This window comes from Equus asinus, chromosome 5, assembly GCF_041296235.1.
Source record: "Equus asinus isolate D_3611 breed Donkey chromosome 5, EquAss-T2T_v2, whole genome shotgun sequence".
Lineage (NCBI taxonomy): Eukaryota > Metazoa > Chordata > Mammalia > Perissodactyla > Equidae > Equus > Equus asinus.
The window spans coordinates 82,992,461-83,012,827 of record NC_091794.1 but is presented as its reverse complement, the minus strand read 5'-3'; the positions used below and the strand labels follow the sequence as shown (position 1 = coordinate 83,012,827).

General features: G+C 39.4%; 2 protein-coding genes across 3 annotated transcripts in view; both read left to right on the top strand.

The window, feature by feature from the left end:
* The window catches only part of RLF (RLF zinc finger), a 71,808-nt gene extending 61,416 nt beyond the window's left edge, over nucleotides 1-10,392 (top strand). For both annotated transcript variants that reach the window (XM_070510245.1, XM_070510246.1), the window contains 2 exons: nucleotides 1,358-1,499; nucleotides 5,280-10,392. In XM_070510245.1, the coding sequence (XP_070366346.1) occupies nucleotides 1,358-1,499; nucleotides 5,280-9,932 (4,795 nt within the window). In that variant the 3' untranslated portion in view covers nucleotides 9,933-10,392. The remainder of the gene's footprint in view (nucleotides 1-1,357; nucleotides 1,500-5,279) is intronic.
* A 6,945-nt stretch (nucleotides 10,393-17,337) lies between these two features.
* Nucleotides 17,338-20,161, top strand: TMCO2 (transmembrane and coiled-coil domains 2). Its single transcript, XM_014828615.3, has 2 exons — nucleotides 17,338-17,717; nucleotides 19,732-20,161. The coding sequence occupies exons 1-2, from the start codon at nucleotides 17,481-17,483 to the stop codon at nucleotides 20,044-20,046; spliced, it is 552 nt and encodes a 183-aa protein (XP_014684101.1). The 5' UTR covers nucleotides 17,338-17,480; the 3' UTR covers nucleotides 20,047-20,161.
* The last annotated feature ends 206 nt before the right edge of the window (nucleotides 20,162-20,367 follow it).

Sequence of the window (20,367 nt, the reverse complement as noted above, 5' to 3'; positions counted from 1 at the left end):
TTTCCTTTGTTATTCAGAATTTTGCACTCTTCTCAAAGGTTTTTATTACTAAGATGCTTACATCTGAATGAAGCAGTCCTGTGAGTTTAAAAAAAACAAGCAGTCATCCCAGTTACTTACCTGTCTGGTAGCTATTTTCAAAGCTGACCTGTCTTAATTTTACTTTTTTTGGTTAGGAAAGCAACGCTAGTCACCAAAGACAAATATTTAAAGGCATTTTAAGCTAATTTTATTTGTTATAGCTCAAATTTGCCATCATTAAATATTATAAGCTTTAATCATATATCTTTTGAGATGTATATTCATTTCAGCCTTTGAAGCAAATTTTACATCTATGTAAGAATTTCACCATATGAGAATCCTAGTTACCTCTGAAAAGTATAAGAAAAAAAGTTCTGGTAAATATCTTTATTTTGAATCTATTATAAAAGGAGGTTATATTCATTTCTTAAGCTTTGGATTTGTACCCAACTAACTGTAATAGTTGTGTTAACAGCAAGAATAGGATATTAGTGTTCTAAAACTGACTTGTGAAAATAATATGGGGTTTTTAATGAAAATCATTTAACTAATATACAGTATCCATTGAAGTTGGATGGAAAACAGCCAAGGTTCTTTTAAGGGATAACATTCTCTTCAGTGTTGCTAAGTAGCTTTTCTTACATTCGCATTAGCATTTCTGTCCTGGGCATTTTTGAATTTCTAGTGCTTTTCCTTGAGAGTTTTTTCTTAACCCATTCAATCTTTCATTTAACTTATTTTTTTCAAGCTTTTCTTTGTTTCCATAATGAATATTTGTGAGATTCTTGTATTTTAACAATTTCCATAGGTGCCATTTTACTAATTTTATTAGTAATATTTAAACATTCCAAAATACAGGCCTAAACAGCATCATGACGTTTTAGAGCTGGAAGGGGCCCATGAGATTAGTGGAGAAGTGTACCATTAGAATATTCGTTAATTGTATACTTTTTGTTGGCAGTGTAGTGATGTCCAATGATCCCTGCCCGCTAGGATAGGGTTTAATTCAGTCAGTATAATTACCAGTATAAGGGGTAAAACCTTTTTGGAACAAGATGAGATCTAAGAAGTCTTTTAAAATGTCAGCATAGTGGAAGTAGTCTGTTTTATTTTTCCCTAGACACAAAAGAATAAGGAAGTAGGGAAGATTTTCAAGGAGGATTCTTAACAATTTTACCAGTTTGTAAGGAAGCAGTAGGGAATATAGACAGCTTTTTCTTCTAGTTTTTGTTTACTCTACTGTCAGCTTAATTTTTACAAACCAAAAATGGGGTGGGGAGGTGAGTAACAAATACTAGTTGCTTTATATGTTTGACCTTAATCTTTGTTTTTCTAGGGAATTGACTCTCTTTTGGAGTAAACTGCAAAGAAGAATCGACCCTTCTTTAGACACGTTTTTGGAGCGCTGTCGTCAGTTTGGTGTCATAGCTAAAACACAGCAGCATTTGTTTTGCCTGATTCGAGTTATACAAACTGAAGTGAGTAATTTATGCTTTTTATGCTGATCGTCCTGGAGGCAAGAAATTAGTAGGGAGATAACTTCTGCCAGGCAGCTACTTTTAGATAAGGGAAAATGGGAAATAATGGGGTTTAGTAAGATTATGGAATTGGACATATCTTGCTGTTTCTACAGATTGACTTCTTAGGAACCTACAATTTTTCTTAATGGAAAATAGTGATTTGAAGTGACAGACCACTGGAGGAAAGGAAGATTATGTTTCTTGGCTGTCACCTTCACTGCCCTTTATCTGCTTTTTCTAGAACGGTGTTCTGTATCTTACATGCATGTTTCTTTGCCAATTAACGTAATAATTATAAATGAAGAAAATATAATTGTATTTTTCAGCTCCTTGAGGATGGAGTAATACCCTTTCTAGGTTTTGGAGTAATAGAACAGTTCCAGAATTGACTGTACACAATTGTAAACTTCTGTGCAAATAGAAAACAAGTTAGATATTTTTAGGAAATAACTATTTCCTAAAATGGAATGAAGTGCCATATATAAAACCTTGTTTTTTGAGTTCAGCCCTATAGACGTATGCTAAGACTACCAGCCCAGAGATTTGGGATTAATCTTATGCCATGCTGTATTTTTGTTTTGTTTTTAGTATCTCTTCCTGACTGAGCTCTGTATACCCATATCTATAATGGCTCGTGGGTATGTTCTATGGGTTACTTCTTTGACAACATCTAAGGGATGATTATACTAAAGTCAAGGCACAGTTGTATCTTTGATACTCCCCATCTCCTTTAACGCAACCTTCTATATCCTGTACTTTATTTGAAATATGTTGATCTAGCCTTCTCCAGTGAAGATATAAAAAGATAAAACAGTTATCAGAAGCAAATTCATGGTCAGATAAGTTAGGTGATAATTATTTCTAATCCCTATGAATGAGGTTGTGTTTCCTATCACAGAAAGAACGTGTTCAAGTAATTATAGAACTTGCCTTGTTTAAAAAAATTAGTGTTACAGCTGGCCTTTAAAATGTTTTGTTTTATTTTTTAATCTTCAAGGGAAATATTAGTTTTATGTTGCTGCATAACTAATTACCACAAACTTAGTACTTAAAACAGCACCCGTTATTAGCTCACAGTTTTGTAGGGCAGAAGTCCCTCACAATGTGGCACAGTTTGCTACTCAGAGTATCACAAGGCTGAAATTGAAGTGTCAGCCAGGCTGAGTTTTTACATATACGCTCTTTGGAAAATTCACGTCTAAGCTCAATTTTACTGTTGACAGAATCCTTTCAATTGTAGTTCTAAGGTCCTCATTTTCTTGTTAGTTGTCAGCCATGGTCTGTTTTCAGCTCCTAGAAGCCTCCCTCATTCCATGCCTTCGTTTTTAAGCCAGCAAAGGCCAAGGGAATCCTCCTTTGAATCTGACCTCCTCCATGTCTGACTTCCAGACCTAGATTTAAAGGACTCGAGTGATTAGGTCAGGCCCACCTCGGTAATCTACCTGTCTTTAGATCAACTGATTTGAGGCCTTAATTACATATGTAAAGTCCCTTTTGCTAGATAGCATAACATATTTACAGTTCCGTTTACACTCAAGGTGGGGAGATTATATAAAGGTGATGGTCACTAGTGGTCATCTTAGAATTCTACTTACTACAAGGAACCACAGAAAAGGGGAAAGCTGCTAGAGGACTAGGGAAAGTGAGTTTCTGACACAGACCAAGGAATCTGCTGTCCATCTGTATAACCAGAACCCATGTCTCTTTAATTCCAGTCTAGGGCACTTTCCACTATAATCCTCATTTATGATATTTAGCCTGAAGGTAGAAAAGATATGGACTGGTAGGTGGAAGAGGAGTGAGTGTAGAATTCCTTTCAAATTAAGACACTCACCTGGGCCAGCCCCACTGGTCTTAGTGGTTCAGTTCAGTGTGCTCTGCTGCGATGGCCTGGGTTTTCTTAAACAGCCTAATCTTGTTGAAATGGGTAAAATTTGTGACATCATTAAGAACGCTTTTCAAAAAAAAAAAAGAAACTAGAAATAGCATTATACATTTTGAACACGTATACGAAGAAGTTACTTGTAAAAGTATTGGTGAACAAATCAGAATTAGGATATGGAATGTGGAGCTAAATTTTGAGGAAGTTGATGGACATGAATAAATTGGTAGGTTTTAAACCAGGAAGCTGAAGGAACAAAGAGTGGCTTGGCATATTGTATCAAGGGCACGTGGGATATAGCCAAATCTGTTAAGCTTTGGAGTCAGTGTAAGCTGTAAAGTGGTTAAGAACTCAGGTTTTGGGAAAAGATTACTTTGTTTTAATCCTTGCTTCTCTGCTCACTAACTGGTGACATTGGGCAACTAACCTTCTGAGCCTTCGTTTTTTCACCTATAAAATGAGGATGATGTATGCAAAGAGTTTATTTAGAGTAATGCCAAGGGGGCTGGCCCTGTGGCCAAGTGCTTAAGTTCGCATGCTCTGCTTTGGTGGCCCAGGGTTTCACCAGTTCAGATCCTGAGCGCGGACATGGCACTGCTCATTAGGCCACGCTGAGGCAGCATCCCACATGCCACAACTAGAATGACCCACAACTAAAAATAAACACCTATGTACCAGGGAGCTTTGGGAGAAAAAGGAAAAATGAAATGTTTAGAATGATGCTGAAGATGTAGTAAGGGTTCTATAAATTAATGGCAGTCATTTCTTTGTGTTCTCAGCATTTAGAATGGTACCCTACACAGAATAATTGCTAAGCAAACTGATTACTGATTTGAATGGTGGAATTTTTCCTCAGTTATTTTACATGGTGTTCTGTTGAATATTTCTGTGTGCCAACTTTGTAGTAATCACTTTATGTTATTTTCTTTCATTTTTATAACATTAGGAAAATCTAATACTACCACTACTATTATCGTTTTACAGTGGAGGAAACTGAGGCTTAGAGGAGTTAAGAACTTGTCATTGTAGTGAAACTGGGGTTCAAAGACTTGAAATTCTAAGTTCTTAAGTACTGCATTTTAAGCCACTCTGCCAAATAGATCCCACATTTCTTTGCTCATATTACTTTTGCATTCCATTTCAAGCTCTCACATAAAAGAGTCATCTAGTATGCACTACCTTTTTATCACATATGACCAGATTTTTTCTCTGATTTTTGACTGGTTTCTTAGAACTTGCTGCTATATAGAGATTTTCTAATTTCTGTTGTTTTCCCGTAAGAAGCTGAGATTCAGTACACCTGTAACTATAAAGTACTAATTCTTTTGGGAGAAAATGGGGAGAATTATTTTAGCCTTAAGGTTTTGAAAACACCCAGGTGTTCATGACACATGAGTTTCTTAAATTGAATTCAATTTTAGACTCACTTTTATACATATGTTTCCTCTTGCACCCATTTAAGGTCTATCTTTCCTACCCAGCTTAAGACAATTCTTTTTTGAATCCTTCGGTGACCTTATTTATCCTAAATTCCTTTGAATTCATGTGGCTTTATTATTTATACATTTGGCATATAGGTAAATTCCTTGAAGGTTAGGGAGTGATTTAATATGCACTGCCTTGTAAAGTTGGATGCTCTGTAAGTGTACATTGTTGTTGTTCATGGTTGTAGCATATAATTCAGTCCTTTGCATGTTGAGACAGGAAGGATCGAAATGTAACTTGCAGGAAGAAAGATTTAAGATAAAATTTAAGAACTCTAAAAGTTTTGAGAAGTTTATAAGATATATATCAGTGAAAGTTATGTCATGTTTCCATAATTTAAAAAAACCCCTTTCTTCCCTGTTTCTTTATAGGCACAAGATGCAGGTCTTGGGGTGTCGATTTTACTATGTGTCAGAGCTCTTCAACTCAGATCAAGTGAGGATGAAGAAATGAAGGCATCAGTTTGTAAAACAATTGCTTGTCTTTTGCCAGAAGATTTAGAAGTTAGACGAGCCTGTCAGCTTACAGAATTCTTAATTGAACCCAGTTTGGATGGATTTAATATGTTGGAAGAACTGTATTTGCAACCAGATCAAAAATTTGATGAAGAAAACGCACCAGTTCCAAATTCTCTCCGATGTGAGCTTTTATTAGCTTTAAAAGCCCACTGGCCTTTTGATCCTGAATTTTGGGACTGGAAAACTTTAAAACGACACTGCCACCAACTCCTAGGACAAGAAGCCTCAGATTCTGATGATGATCTAAGTGGCTATGAAATGTCTATTAATGATACAGATGTTTTAGAGTCATTTCTCAGTGACTATGAGGAAGGTAAAGAAGATAAACAATATAGAAGAAGAGATTTGACCGATCAGCATAAGGAGAAAAGAGACAAAAAACCCATTGGTTCTTCAGAAAGATACCAGAGGTGGCTTCAGTATAAATTTTTCTGTTTGTTATGTAAGCGGGAATGTATAGAGGCCAGGATTCTTCATCATTCTAAGATGCATATGGAAGATGGAATTTACACCTGTCCGGTTTGTATTAAAAAATTCAAGAGAAAAGAAATATTTGTTCCTCATGTGATGGAACATGTTAAAATGCCACCAAGCAGAAGGGACCGCTCTAGAAAGAAATTACTGTTGAAAGGCTCTCAAAAGGGAGTTTGTCCCAAGAGCCCCTCTGCAACTCTGGAGCAAAATCAGTCATTGAATGAACAAGCCAAAGGAGAGTCTCATGAATATGTCACATTCAGCAAATTAGAAGATTGCCACCTGCAAGACAGAGATTTGTACCCATGTCCTGGCACAGACTGTTCCCGTGTGTTTAAGCAGTTTAAATACTTAAGTGTGCATCTTAAAGCTGAACACCAAAATAATGATGAAAATGCCAAGCACTACTTGGATATGAAAAATAGAAGAGAGAAGTGTACTTACTGTCGTCGACATTTCATGTCTGCTTTTCACCTGCGAGAGCATGAACAAGTACATTGTGGTCCTCAACCTTATATGTGTGTATCTATAGATTGCTATGCCAGGTTTGGATCAGTGAATGAACTGCTTAACCATAAACAAAAACATGATGATCTGCGTTATAAATGTGAATTAAATGGCTGTAATATTGTTTTCAGTGATTTGGGACAGCTTTACCACCATGAAGCACAACACTTTAGGGATGCGTCTTACACATGCAACTTTGTTGGCTGTAAAAAGTTCTATTATTCCAAAATTGAATACCAGAATCACCTCTCAATGCATAATGTTGAAAATTCAAATGGAGATGTGAAGAAATCAGTGAAACTTGAGGAGCCTGCAGCAGGTGAAAAGCAAGATTGTATTGATCAGCCTCATCTACTTGACCAAACTGATAAGTCACATTTACCTGAGGATCTTCTTTTCTGTGCAGGATCAGCTAGTTCTCAAATAGAAACTGCAGAAAATCTGAAAGAAAACAGTGACAGTAATTCTAGTGATCAGTTAAGTCATAGCTCTTCAGCTTCCATGAATGAAGAGTTAATTGACACACTGGATCACTCTGAAACCATGCAGGATATATTATTATCTCATGAGAAAGTCTTTGTGCCCTCCAGTTTAAAAGAAAAATGTTCCAGTGTGGCAGTTTGTTTTGATGGGACTAAGTTTACCTGTGGTTTTGATGGTTGTGGTTCCACATACAAAAACGCAAAAGGGATGCAGAAACATCTACGGAAGGTTCATCCATACCATTTCAAACCGAAGAAGATAAAGACAAAAGATCTCTTTCCCTGTTTGGGTAATGAACATAATCAAACAACTGAAAAGTTTGATGCAGAACCTAAACCCGGCTCAGATACAAACAGTGACTCCCCAGATGAAGGTCTAGATCACAATATTCATACTAAATGTAAACGAGAACATCAAGGTTATTCCTCAGACGTTTCCATTTGTGCTTCTAAAAGGCCATGTACAGAGGATACCATGTTGGAACTTCTGTTACGCTTGAAACATTTAAGCTTGAAAAACTCAATAACACACGGATCTTTCTCAGGGTCATTGCAGGGGTACCCATCCAGTGGTGCTAAGTCTCTTCAATCGGTTTCACCTACTATCTCAGACCTTAATTTTCAGAATCAAGATGAGAATATGCCAAGTCAGTACCTTGCACAGTTGGCAGCTAAGCCTTTTTTCTGTGAGCTTCAAGGATGCAAATATGAATTTGTGACCAGAGAGGCTTTGTTAATGCATTATCTTAGAAAGCATAATTATTCAAAAGAGAAAGTCCTTCAGTTAACCATGTTTCAACATCGGTATTCTCCATTCCAGTGTCATATTTGCCAACGGTCATTTACGAGAAAAACACACCTTAGGATTCATTATAAAAATAAACATCAAATTGGCAATGACAGAGTAACTCACAAACTATTAGATAATGAAAAATGTGATCATGAAGGCCCGTGCTCAGTAGAGAGGTTGAAGGGTGATTGTTCTACAGAACTTGGAGGGGTTCCCAACAGTAACTCTGAGAAGCCACACTGTCATTCTAAAAAGGATGAATGCAGTTCAGAAACAGATTTGGAGTCATCTTGTGAAGAAACAGAAAGTAAAACATCTGATCTTTCATCACCAATAGGTAGCCATAGAGAAGAAGGAGAAGGAAGAGAGGGGAGAGGTAGCAGGAGAACTGTTGCTAAAGGAAATCTCTGCTACATTTTGAATAAATACCACAAACCATTCCATTGTATCCATAAAACTTGCAACTCCTCATTCACCAATCTGAAAGGCTTGATTCGCCATTACAGAACTGTACATCAGTACAACAAAGAACAGTTATGTTTAGAGAAAGACAAAGCAAGAACCAAAAGGGAACTTGTCAAATGTAAAAAGATATTTGCTTGCAAATATAAGGAATGTAACAAACGCTTCCTGTGTTCCAAAGCTCTTGCTAAGCACTGTAGTGACTCTCATAACCTAGACCAGATTGAAGGGCCTAAAGTGCTCTCTGAAGCTGAACCTGCGGCAAGGTTTTCCTGTAGCCAGCCTCAGTGCCCTGCTGTTTTTTATACTTTCAGCAAGTTGAAGCACCACTTGATGGAACAGCATAATATTGAAGGAGAAATACATTCAGATTATGAAATTCATTGTGATCTTAATGGCTGTGGCCAGATTTTCACCCATCGCAGTAATTATTCTCAACATGTATATTACCGACATAAGGACTATTATGATGATCTGTTTAGAAGCCAGAAAGTGGCAAATGAAAGGCTGCTAAGGAGTGAAAAGGTGTGTCAAACAGCTCATACTCAGGGGCATGAACATCAGACTACCAGGAGATCATTTAATGCTAAGGCTAAAAAATGCGGCTTAATCAAAGAAAAGAAGGCTCCAATTAGTTTTAAAACAAGAGCTGAAGCCCTCCATATGTGTGTGGAGCAGTCTGAGCACACTCAGTACCCCTGCATGGTTCAAGGATGCTTATCTGTGGTGAAGCTGGAGAGCAGCATAGTGAGGCATTACAAACGTACCCATCAGATGAGTAGTGCCTATTTAGAGCAACAGATGGAAAAACTTGTCGTTTGTGTTAAATACGGTACCAAAATTAAAGAGGAGCCCCTTTCTGAAGCAGAGCCCTGTATAAAGAAAGAAGAAAATACGAGCTGTGAATCAGAGCACACAAAGCACAGCCATTCCCCAGGTGACAGTGGCATACCTGTCCAGAACACTGATTCCCTTCATCCAAGTGAAAGGGATGGAGGTCAGAAAGGATGTACAGAAGGCAGCCCAGTATTTGATGCAGGTACTCTGCTGTACAGAGGAACTTTGAAATGTAATCATAGTTCAGAAACCACTTCTTTGGAACAATGTAATATAGTTCAGCCGCCTCCTTGTAAAATAGAAAATTCCATACCTAATTCTGATGGGACTGAAAGTGGGACTTACTTCACAAGTTTCCAGCTGCCTTTACCAAGGATCAAAGACTCAGAAACTGGGCAGCAAAGTTCAGGGCAAGAAAACACTGTAAAAAATTTAACCCATGTCCCAAAAGAGAATTTTAGGAAGCATGCACAGCCCAGGTCATTTGATTTGAAGACTTATAAACCTATGGGATTTGAATCTTCATTTCTGAAATTTATTCAGGAAAGTGAAGAGAAAGATGACGATTTTGATGATTGGGAACCTTCAGAGCACTTAACATTAAGTAATTCTTCACAGCCCAGTAATGACTTAACAGGGACTGTTATGGCAAACAACATGGTGAATGACAATGACCCTGAAGTTGACATACCTCATTCTTCCAGTGACTCCACAATTCATGAGAACCTGACTGCAATCCCACCTTTAATAGTAGCTGAGACAGCAACAGTTCCTTCCTTGGAAAACCTGAGGGTCGTATTGGACAAAGCATTAACAGACTGTGGAGAGCTTGCCTTAAAACAGCTTCATTATCTTCGGCCAGTAGTTGTCCTTGAAAGATCTAAGTTTTCCACACCAATTTTAGACTTGTTTCCAACAAAAAAGACAGATGAGCTTTGTGTCGGAAGTTCCTAAGTAGCAATTTTGTTTTAGAAACAGACTGGCTCCAACACTGCAACATGGGGACAGTTGCCAACTCGAACAAAGGCTGAGAACCAACCACACCATTGTTTTAGGGTAGAATAGGCTGTGTATTTACATGAATGTATAATATCTATGTCAGCAGTATTGGCTGAGTCCATTAGCTCTCCAGTTGGTTTATTGATTGGGTTTTTTGTTTATTAAAAAAAATGGAACTGTACTCTTGTTTGGTGCTAATTAATACATCAAAATATATTGGGGCTTCCTTTTTCAAATTAAGTGTGCATGATTGTATATGGAACAAATACTAAGATCCCAGGGTGGGAGGGCTAGGGAAAGGGATACGGAGTTCTTACTTGACTTGAATGTGCACCTGAGGGTGCTTTGTGTAATATATTGTACACTACAGCATCTTATATTTTTTGAGTTGAGTTTCAATAAATTACAATTTTTCACCCATTTCTTGTTTACTCATAATGAGTTTTCATGCCACCCATAAAGTGGAATTGCACTTGTATTTTCTGGAATGTGCACTTATATTTTATCCCAGTAGTTTTTCATTTCTTACTAACCAAACCATTCAGATCAAGCTTCTTTTTGAGTAACTGTTGTCTTGAAATTTTTGTGGAAAGAAAATTCTAAGATTGAGTAATTAGCTCTAGGAGTCATGCTAGCTCTCAAAAGAGGATGTCCAGGAATTGTCCAGGTAGAAAGGAGAAGGTATGCCAAGCAGAATGTGAAGGGCATAGCAAATTCAGAGGTTCGAAGTCATGTTTCAGAGAACTACAAATAATTTATTAGGCTGGCAGTAAAAGGAGGGCTCTGGGGTGGATGGGGTTATTGTAGAAATGGGTAGGCAAGGAACCAAACCGTGAACACTGAGGAGTTTGGAACTGAGTCCATAGGCAGCTGAGAGCCTTTGAAGGATTTTAAACAAAATAACGATAATGTATAGATCACTTGAAATGAGTGATTTGAGGGGCAGAGGATGGAAACAGTAGATAAGGACTGTTGAAGTAACTGAGGCAAACTTGGTGAGAGTCTGTACCGACAGTTGCAGCAGAGGGAAGAGGAGATGAAATTGACAAGTTTAAAGAGGATTGTTGAGCCTTTGGTGAAAAAAATACGTTAAAAGATTCATAGTGATGCAACCAGTTGTGGAATTACAAGAGGAAGGAATGGGTTTTTGGGAAGAGGGTGGAAAGCCAAGTTGAGTTTGGTTTTTGGATGTGTTGAGTTTCAGTGGACTGTGGTACATCCAGGTCTAATGATAAGGAAGGCAATGTAAATACAGCAGCTTTATTCTCTGTTCCTTTTGAAGTTTTCAGCCACTTTCATTAGCTAGCAATGAAATGACTCAAGATACTCATAACATCCCTTTCTTGAGCCTGCGGTTAGGATTTTAAGACCTTTTCTCTGACCCTTACACCTTGTTTCCTTGTTTTGTTAGCTCTTCAGAACTTTCATTCTGCCAACTCCTCACCCTAAGAGTCTAAAGCACCCCCCATCCACAAGTTGTTTTTTGGCTCAGATTTCAGTAGGTAACAGAAGAGTCTTACATAAGAATCTGTTGAAAGAAAAAGTGGCAGAAACAGTGGAATGTGTTAGAGGCTGAGGCCACTACTGACTTCTTGGGACCTCGAGCTAATTTCTTCTGTGAGCTTCAGTTTCCTCACTTAAAAAATGAGGGGCCCGGCCCAGTGGCGCAGGGGTTAAGTACGCACGTTCTGCTTCAGTGGCCCGGGGTTGGCCAGTTTGGATCGCTGGTGCGGACATGGCACCGCTTGGCAAGCCATGCTGTGGTAGGCGTCCCACATAGAAAGTAGAGGAAGATGGGCACGGATGTTAGCTCAGGGCCAGTCTTCCTCAGCAAAAAGAGGAGGATTGGCAGCAGTTAGCTCAGGGCTAATGTTCCTTAAAAAAAAAAAAGGAGGTATAGGTGATCATCTTGAAAGGCCCTTTTCTGTAATCTGAACATGAGAAACAACTAGTGCCCTCATTTTTTAAGTTCCTCCTACTAGAGATTTTTAGCCCAGAACAAGAGAAAACTGTAGTTTGCTTAAGACTGAACTATATCCATTCAACCACTCCTAACTCCTAACCCCCTGGAAGGACCAGTGGAATCAGACCCTAATTTTTAGAACCCAATTGAAAGTTTGCTTCAATTAAGCCTAAATAGTTGATCCTAAGATCATTTTTTGATTCTGATTGGAGAAGCTTGGTTCCTTTGATCTTTACTGAAGACAGTGTTTTATGTTAAAACTAGCATGTGTGGTTATGTGATAATACAGAAGGTCAAAGGGTTATTTTTGAAGTTTTTAGTACGCTCATTTTTACTTGATGTTTCTGGGATTTGTCCCAACCCTGGCACAGACTGGAGGCACTGACTTTATTTCAAAGAGTTTTTGAATTCAAGAATGCCCCTTAAAATGATAGGTGGAAATCGAGAGTGGCTGACACTCATTTTTCCCTTTTACCCACAATTCTCTTGCTTCACTGTTTCCCCATGTTCATGAGCACATGTGTGAAAGATGGTGGGGAATGATGGAGAGGAAAGTTTTTGATTAGCCTTCCTGGGGATTCTGTCCCCAACCTATCCTCTGTCAGTCCCAGGCTGCCTATTTCTGAGCTGCACTGCCAAGGACATAGTCACTGGATGACAGAGTTAGTCGTTAACCATACATTTCAGTACATGCATACTCAAAGACAGTTCCAGACGCTTTGGGAGGTAAAAATACCAAAGTAAACTTGTTGAAGTGTCTGCCATCGTGGACTTTTAATGTGAGGGCTAGAGTAGCTTAAACATTGTTAAAGTGTGGCAGTGGGCCAGCAGCACAGGCATCACCTAGGAGCCTGTCAGAAGTGTAGAATGTCAGGCTCCACTCCAAACCCTCTGGACCAGCATCTGCATCTTAGTCAGATCTCCAGATGATTCACAGACGCAGAAAAGTTCTATCAGCAGTGACCTAGAACACGAAGTGGGAAGTGCTGTGAGAATTCAGGATAATCACACTTTTTTTAGCTCTTTACATAAAATTATCTTATTGAATTTTCATAACTCCATGAAGTAGGTACTGATAGTATCCTTATTTGACAGATTGAAAACTTAAGATAGAGATGAAGTGTCTTGCCAAGCTGATAAAAGCTAGGAAGAGGGGGAGCCTAGCTGCCAATCTCCACTGACTGGGAAAATATTAGGGAGGGGAACTTAAGGTGAAGGAAGGGAAATGGAAAGTTGCAGGTGGTATTTTAAGTACCAAAAGGGGGCTGGCGTGGTGTCTTAGTGGTTAACTTCTCGTGCTCTGTTTCGGCAGCCTGGGGTTTACAGGTTCAGATCCTGGGTGTGGACCTACACACTGCTCATCAAGCCATGCTGTGGCAGTGTCCCACGTATAAAGTAGAGGAAGGTGGGCACGGCTGTTAGCTCAGGGGCAGTCTTCCTCAGCAAAAAGAGGAGGATTGGCAGCAGATGTTAGCTCAGGGCTAATCTTCCTCAAAAAAATAAAGTGCCAAAAAAACCACAGTTCTGTCATTAAACTCTGTTGTTTGTGAAAGTGAATAGTGGGAAATAAAGTTCAAAGCGTAGGTAAAAGCCAGGTCATGCAGATCCAACTCCAGCCGTACAGCCAGTGTTGACGTTTCCTCGTTTGAGAAAGAGATGGAAAACCGCTGCATGTTGTTTCTGTGAATAACATGTGACCTATGAAGAAGCCCGTTTTTCTTTCTGTAAGAACCTTCTAAAAGTCAGAAAACTTGCCCAGTCCCCTCTCCACCCCACAGGAGACTGTGATGCCTCCTGGCTTTATACTAATTCAGGGGCAAAGCCTCCTATGACAAAGCTGAGATTAGAAAGAGTGGCCCACTCTACTCTGACTTGCTTGGTCTACACCTGCAGGGGTAGATTCTATGACAGACTGCAGTTGGAGGTCTGGCCCACTTTGAGGAAGGTAACCAGGATAGTCAGGAGATTTAAAAACCTGTCAACCTGTATTTGGCAGGTTTAGCCTGGAAAGGAAGACAGGAGGCACAGGAAAGCTATAGCCAAATATTTACTAAGCACATACCATCTGCTAGCTCCTGGGGATGAGAGTGTCGAACATCACAAAGTAAGTTTCCTGCGTTACGGAGATTAAAGTCTAGTGAGGAAAATGAAAATGATTAGTTAAATCAGAGTCCTGCAAAAGAAGCTCAGACCGGGGCTGGCCCGGTGGTGCAGCAGTTAGTTCACACGTTCTGCTTCAGTGGCCCAGGGTTTGCCGGTTTGGATCCTGGGTGTGGACATGGCCCCGCTTGGCAAGCCATGCTGTGGTAGGCGTCCCATATACAAAGTAGAGGAAGATGGGCACAGATGTTAGCTCAGGGCCAGTCTTCTTCAGCAAAAAGAGGAGGATTGGTGGCAGATGTTAGCTCAGGGCTAATCTTTCTCAAAAAAATAAAAAGCTCAGACTGGAAAAACTTCCTTAAGGAAGCAGTGCTTAAACTGAAACCTGAAGAATCAACAGGAATTAGACAGAGAGGATAATCTAATTATGTGCCAAGGCCTTGAGGTGCAACAGCTTGGTGTGTTAGTGACATTGACGAGTCTAGTATGGCTACAGTTGATAGAATAAATGGGAAAAGGAAAGGAGAGAAGGTTGGATAGATAAGCAAGAACCAGGTATTTTAGTGCCTTGTAACCATGTTTTAGATTGTGGGTTTTGTTTAAAAGGCAATGAAGAACCTATTGAAGGCTTTTTTTTTCAATTTAAAGAGTGGCACCTGAGCTAACAACTGCTGCCAATCTTTTTTTTTTTTTTTCCTGTTTTTTCTCCCCAAATCCCCCCAGTACATAGTTGTATATTTTAGTTGTGGTCCTTCTAGTTGTGGCATGTGGGATGCCACCTCAGCATGGCCTGACGAGCAGTGCCATGTCCGCACCCAGGATTTGAACCAGCGAAGCCCCAGGCCATTGAAGAGGAGTGCACAAACTTAACCACTTAGCCACGGGGCCGGCTCCCCTACTGAAGTCTTGAAAGTAGGTGTTGCATAAGTCATGAATTGCAGTGCATAAATCAAAAAGTCCAAATAGGACATGATGTGGAAGATTACTGAGTGGAGGTGACTGAGTGATGCCTGGCTGGATGGATAGATGGAGGATGACACTATTTAAAGGTGAGCTGAGATACCTTCCCTAGTAATAAATTCATCACTGGAGGTATTCAGGTGTCCAAGAGGGGGTCAAACAATAAATGGGTTTTTCGAACTAGATTCTTTTTGAAGCACCTTATACTACTGAGATTTACAATACCTTGTATTTGGTTATAAATGTCACCACAAATAATAGTTGCCCTTATCTATTTATATAGCATGGTCCTTTTACACAAATTATCAAATTCTCATTACAGCTCTACAAAGTAGGAATTGCTCCCACTTTACAAATGAAGATATTGAACCTCAGGTTAAGTAACTTGGCCAAGGTAACAAGGTTAGTGAATAGTCAAATAGCCAAAATTTGAACCCAGATCCATTGTACTCCCAAAGGCCTATCCTCTTAACACCTACTCTATAAAGCTTCTATATAAACAAGTACACAAATATGGTAATAGGCACTTGGCGAATAAACAGTTAAGGCTATAAAGATATTTGGAATTCTAAGGGACTTTGCATTCACTTAAAAATATGTTAGGAACTGGCCTGGCGGTGTAGTGGTTAAGTTTACGTGCTCAGCTTTGGTCGCCTGGGGTTCACAGGTTCGGATCCAGGCACAGACCTACACACCACTCATGAAGCCATAATGTGGCGGTGTCCCACATACAAAATGGAGGTTGGTACAGATGTTAGCTCAGTGACAATCTTCCTCACACACATGCACAATATGTATATATATATATATATATATTATATATTCTTTTTTTAACACCTGCTATGTGCCAAGCATTGGGGATACAGGAGTCAAATGGACATAGTTCCTGTCTTCCTTGAGTTTACAATAGAGAAGACATATTAAAACAAAATTGCACAAGTAACTAATAGTTTTAAGAGCTTTGAAAGTGAAGTCTAAGGTGCCATGTAACCAGGATCTAATCTAGTATAGGGAGTTGGGTAGTGATTCAGTTCTCACAACCCTATCTTTCTCGAAAAAGTTTCTGGTTACCATTCTTTAATGGTTTCTGACCTACGTTTAACCTGTTACAGTCCCAAGTCTTTTCTGAATAACTTTTTTTCCTTGCTAGAAAGGATTCTGGCTCTGGTCAGTCACTAGCAGACTGTGGGTTTAACATCAGTAGCAGTCACTCCTAAATCAGGAGGTCATTTCACCCTGACGTAAGTACTATATATTTCCAACAGCATTCTGGACTCCATTTTCTGGATGTGTCTCTAATACATCAAATGACTTGCCATACCTCCTCCTTTGCAAGAACAAAACTGTAATTTCTTCTCCCCCAGGCTTCCCAAATTCATGTTCTCTGTCTCAGTCAACCAGAAGGACCAAGTTAGAATAGCATCAGACAATATTTTTCTGAAAACTACTTGTCATAACTGGGCCTTTCTCTCCTTCCTTATTGTACCCCTCCTCTCGGTGCAAACCCTCCTCTGAATTCTTGCTGTCCTTGTAGTGGATCTTACAATTTAGATTATACACTGGTGTGTGAACTATGTTTTTTTCATTAAGCTTTTGGGGAACACATCATACATTTTATATTTTCCTTGCTGAGTAAATACGTACTAGTCAGTAAATAATTGATTTGATAACATATCACATAGGTTGTGGTGCAGATAGCTAGTGTTCACAAAGTGCTTAGAAAATTATACCGTTTGTTCCTAATATAACCTTGTGAAGGAGGTGGAATCCCCATCTATAAAAAGATGAGGAAAATGAGGCTCAAATATGTTAAAAGCCTTCCCAAATCACACTTTCTAAACAATAGTGACATATGAAAGAAGGGAATACTACAAAATGATCCATTAATAGCCTCCCTCCACATTTCCCGGGTAAACTATTCACTCTTTAGGAAAGCCCTCTTTAAGCGCATCTCCTCAAATCTCCACCGAACCTCAGCTTTCTCATTCGTCATGTGAAAATAATAACTGTCCATTCCATGGATTGTTGGAAATGTTCTATAATTTCACTCTCCAGGAGGGTAGCCACTAGCCACATGAGGCTACTTCAACTGAATTAAATTAAATGTAAAATTCAGTTCCTCAGCCACACATCCACATTTCAAGTGACTAGTAGCTACCACAGTTGGACAGAGCAGACACAGAACATTTCCATCATTGCAGAAAGTTCTGTTGGACAGTACTGTGCTAGAGCTAGGACTTGCGAAAGATCAGAGAAAGCAATGTGACTGAAGTGCAAACCCAGGCCAGTGCCTGGTTGGTTTGGAGTGGGAAGTTTCACTGGGTGAGTGGGAAGCAAGCTGACCTTTGGAACAGTGACATCACAGAGCACAGCTCACAATGACTCCAGAACACCCCGGCTCCCAGGCTACTCTCCCTAGCTCATATCTAGGTTCCTGAAGCCTCTGCACATGTAGTTCCTGGAGCTGCTGTCTTACTGAAATGTCAACATCTTCATCTTCTATCTGGAACACCATCACAGATTATCTCTCTCTGAGCTCAATATGGAATTGGCTACAAGCAGCTCTTCTGGGAGAGACTAGTGTGCCTCAGCAAACAAATTTGGGGCCACTAGATAATCTTGCTCCGGCTCTGCAAGTTGTCCTGGGGATTTTCTTTTTGATTTTGTTGGGAGTAGGAGTATATGCCTTATGGAAACAAAGTGTTCGGTCAATTCAGGTTATACTCTTTTTGTTACAGAGAAATTTAAATAGTTACAAATTGAAATATGATTAGTTCTCTCCCATATTGCTGCCACTCAGTTTTAAGACCATCAGATGAGCAAGGGTGAACCCTTGTCTCTATTGGTTGAAACTAGGCTATCCTTAAAAACTTCTACCAATTAGATTTTGAGCATAAAAATGCTCTTTCTCACAATGGTCTTTGGCTTGTCTTAAAATAGATGAAACAAACAGGTTCATAACCTGAGAAGGCAGCATTACCCCCAAATTTGTTGAATCACTTATTCATCTTTGAGTGTCTTCTATGTGCCAGACACCATGTGGGGTACCTTTAATAGGAGTATAACTGGGATCTTGGGTTTGGCCTTTCTGTTCTCACGGTGCCACTGCTCTGTAACTGATGAGGAGGCATGTACATTCATGTGGTCATCGCGATGTTTTCATTATTTCCTTGGTTTGACAAGATAGGGCTCTATAAATATACAAGGGTTCTTTTTGGGAATAGGAGTATCATTGGGATTATGAGAAACATTTAGGATTTTACATCTGTTTAATCACCAATAATAATAGCTGTATTTACTGTATAGTCAAAATGCTTTGAGAATCCCAATAATTCCATGAAATGGGTAGAGTTTATTTTCATATGACAAACAAGGTAACTGATGTGCATTGAGGTTTAGTGGAAATTTAAGGAGGTAGGATTTAAAGGAGACTTTCTTAAAGGGTGACTGGTTTGCTTGATAAATGCTGAGAGAAGTGATTACCGGATCATTTCGTAGCATTCACTTATTTTCATATGTCATTCCTGTTGAGGAATTGTGGTCACATGCATTCTCTTAACCTCTGAAAACCCTGCGTGGTAGGCAGGGCAGGGATTATCTCCATTTTGTAGGCGAGGGAACTTGGTTATCACCTATCTAAGTTGACATAGAATGTCAAAGCACATAAAAGCTGAGATTTGAACCCAATTTTTAGGATTCCAAATTCAGTTCTCCAAAATTTCATTTGATATAATCCAGCTGAACTCTATCCCCAAGAGGGATATGTGTGTATACATATTCATATACACCAATTTCAGTTAGCTAGTAGAATATAAGGCAAAAAGGCAAACTCTTACCTGTAATTCTGGGTTCTTCTCTTGTTTGGTTAATGTTTAGCTCAATCACAAAGATGAATTCACAGCCCACTGAACACCTCGGCCAAGAAAAAGAGGTAGTATAATGAGTGGTAAATAGCATGGGCTCTCGGGTCAGATTTCTGGGGCTTCAATCTTGGTTTCATCACTTGCTGTGTGACCTGAGAACAAACATGCTCTAAACCCGTTTCCTTATCTATAAGATGGGTTTGCTAACAGTGCCTTCCTCAGAGTTCTTGTGAGGATTAAAGGAGATGTTGTGGTATAAAGCTTAGCACATAATAAGTACTCAATAAACAGTGCCAGTTACTATTAAAAAAAAAAAAAGATGATTGGTTTTTTCTTATCCTGGCAGGAATCTATCTTAGTATAGTAAAAAAAATTTTTTCATGACCAGGAAATCCAGTTTTTCAGACCACTGTGTTCTGAGAGAACAAACATGGAAGTCAGAATTCCTGGATTCCAGTCCTGCCTCTACCGTTTCCAAGTATATGACCTTAGACAACCACGGAGTCCAAACTGGAAATTATCTAAATGGTTATTCAGTTCTGTTTTTTCTACATAAATAGGTCATGCATAGGCAAGGAAACTCCTAGCACAGAGCCCCTGCATGTGGCAAAATTTCAGCAAATGGTATCTATTATTATAGTCTTTATTAGTTAAATGCAAATAATAATCCCTGACCTGCCTGCCACTCTGTTTTGTGGTGAAGACCAAAAAACGAAATAGATGTGCAGATGTTTTGTTAAACAGGAGGCTTGGCATAGGAATGAGGGATTATTGTTACTATTAGGTTTTCATTTTATTTTGCATCTATAGTAAACCGTGGCATTTCACATGAATAAACAAGTAACGTTCAACTTCTGTTTTATTTTAGAGAATATTGCTTTTTGTAATCACTCTCTACAAGCTTTACAAGAAGGGCTCAGATTTTTTTCAGGCTTTTCTGGTCAACCCAGAAGGAACTGTTCTCCCGAGTCAAGACAATAAGCTCTTCCTGTCCTTGGGTCTGCAAGAGAAAATTCTGAAAAAACTTCAGATGGTGGAAACCAAAGTGAAGGACCTGGAGGGGATGATCAGTTCCCAAATACCTTCTGTGAAGAGGGATTGCTCCTCTGAGCCCTACTGCAGCTGCTCCGACTGCCAGAGTCCCTTGCCCACATCAGGGTTTACTTCCACATCCGAAATGTGATGGACTCCAATCTTTTCCAGAAAAGCACTGTTTCCCTCATGTGTGCGGTGGTGTATCAATAAAGATAGACAACTATACTGAAATTACCCTGCAAGGACTGGCTCTCTATCCACCAGGGCCTAACTTCTTGTGTCTGTGTTAGGGTGATGTGGTGTTTATGGGTGGTTAAAAACGTCTGGTATTGTGGTGCCCGCTTGGTAGGCTGGAGACTGCTGCAGCACTACAGGAAAGGATCGCCAAACTGGAATCCATGGGAGTGGGAAAAGAAGGGAAAGTCGTCAGGGATATGGCCTTGAGCTCCATGTTGAAAAAGTTGGATTG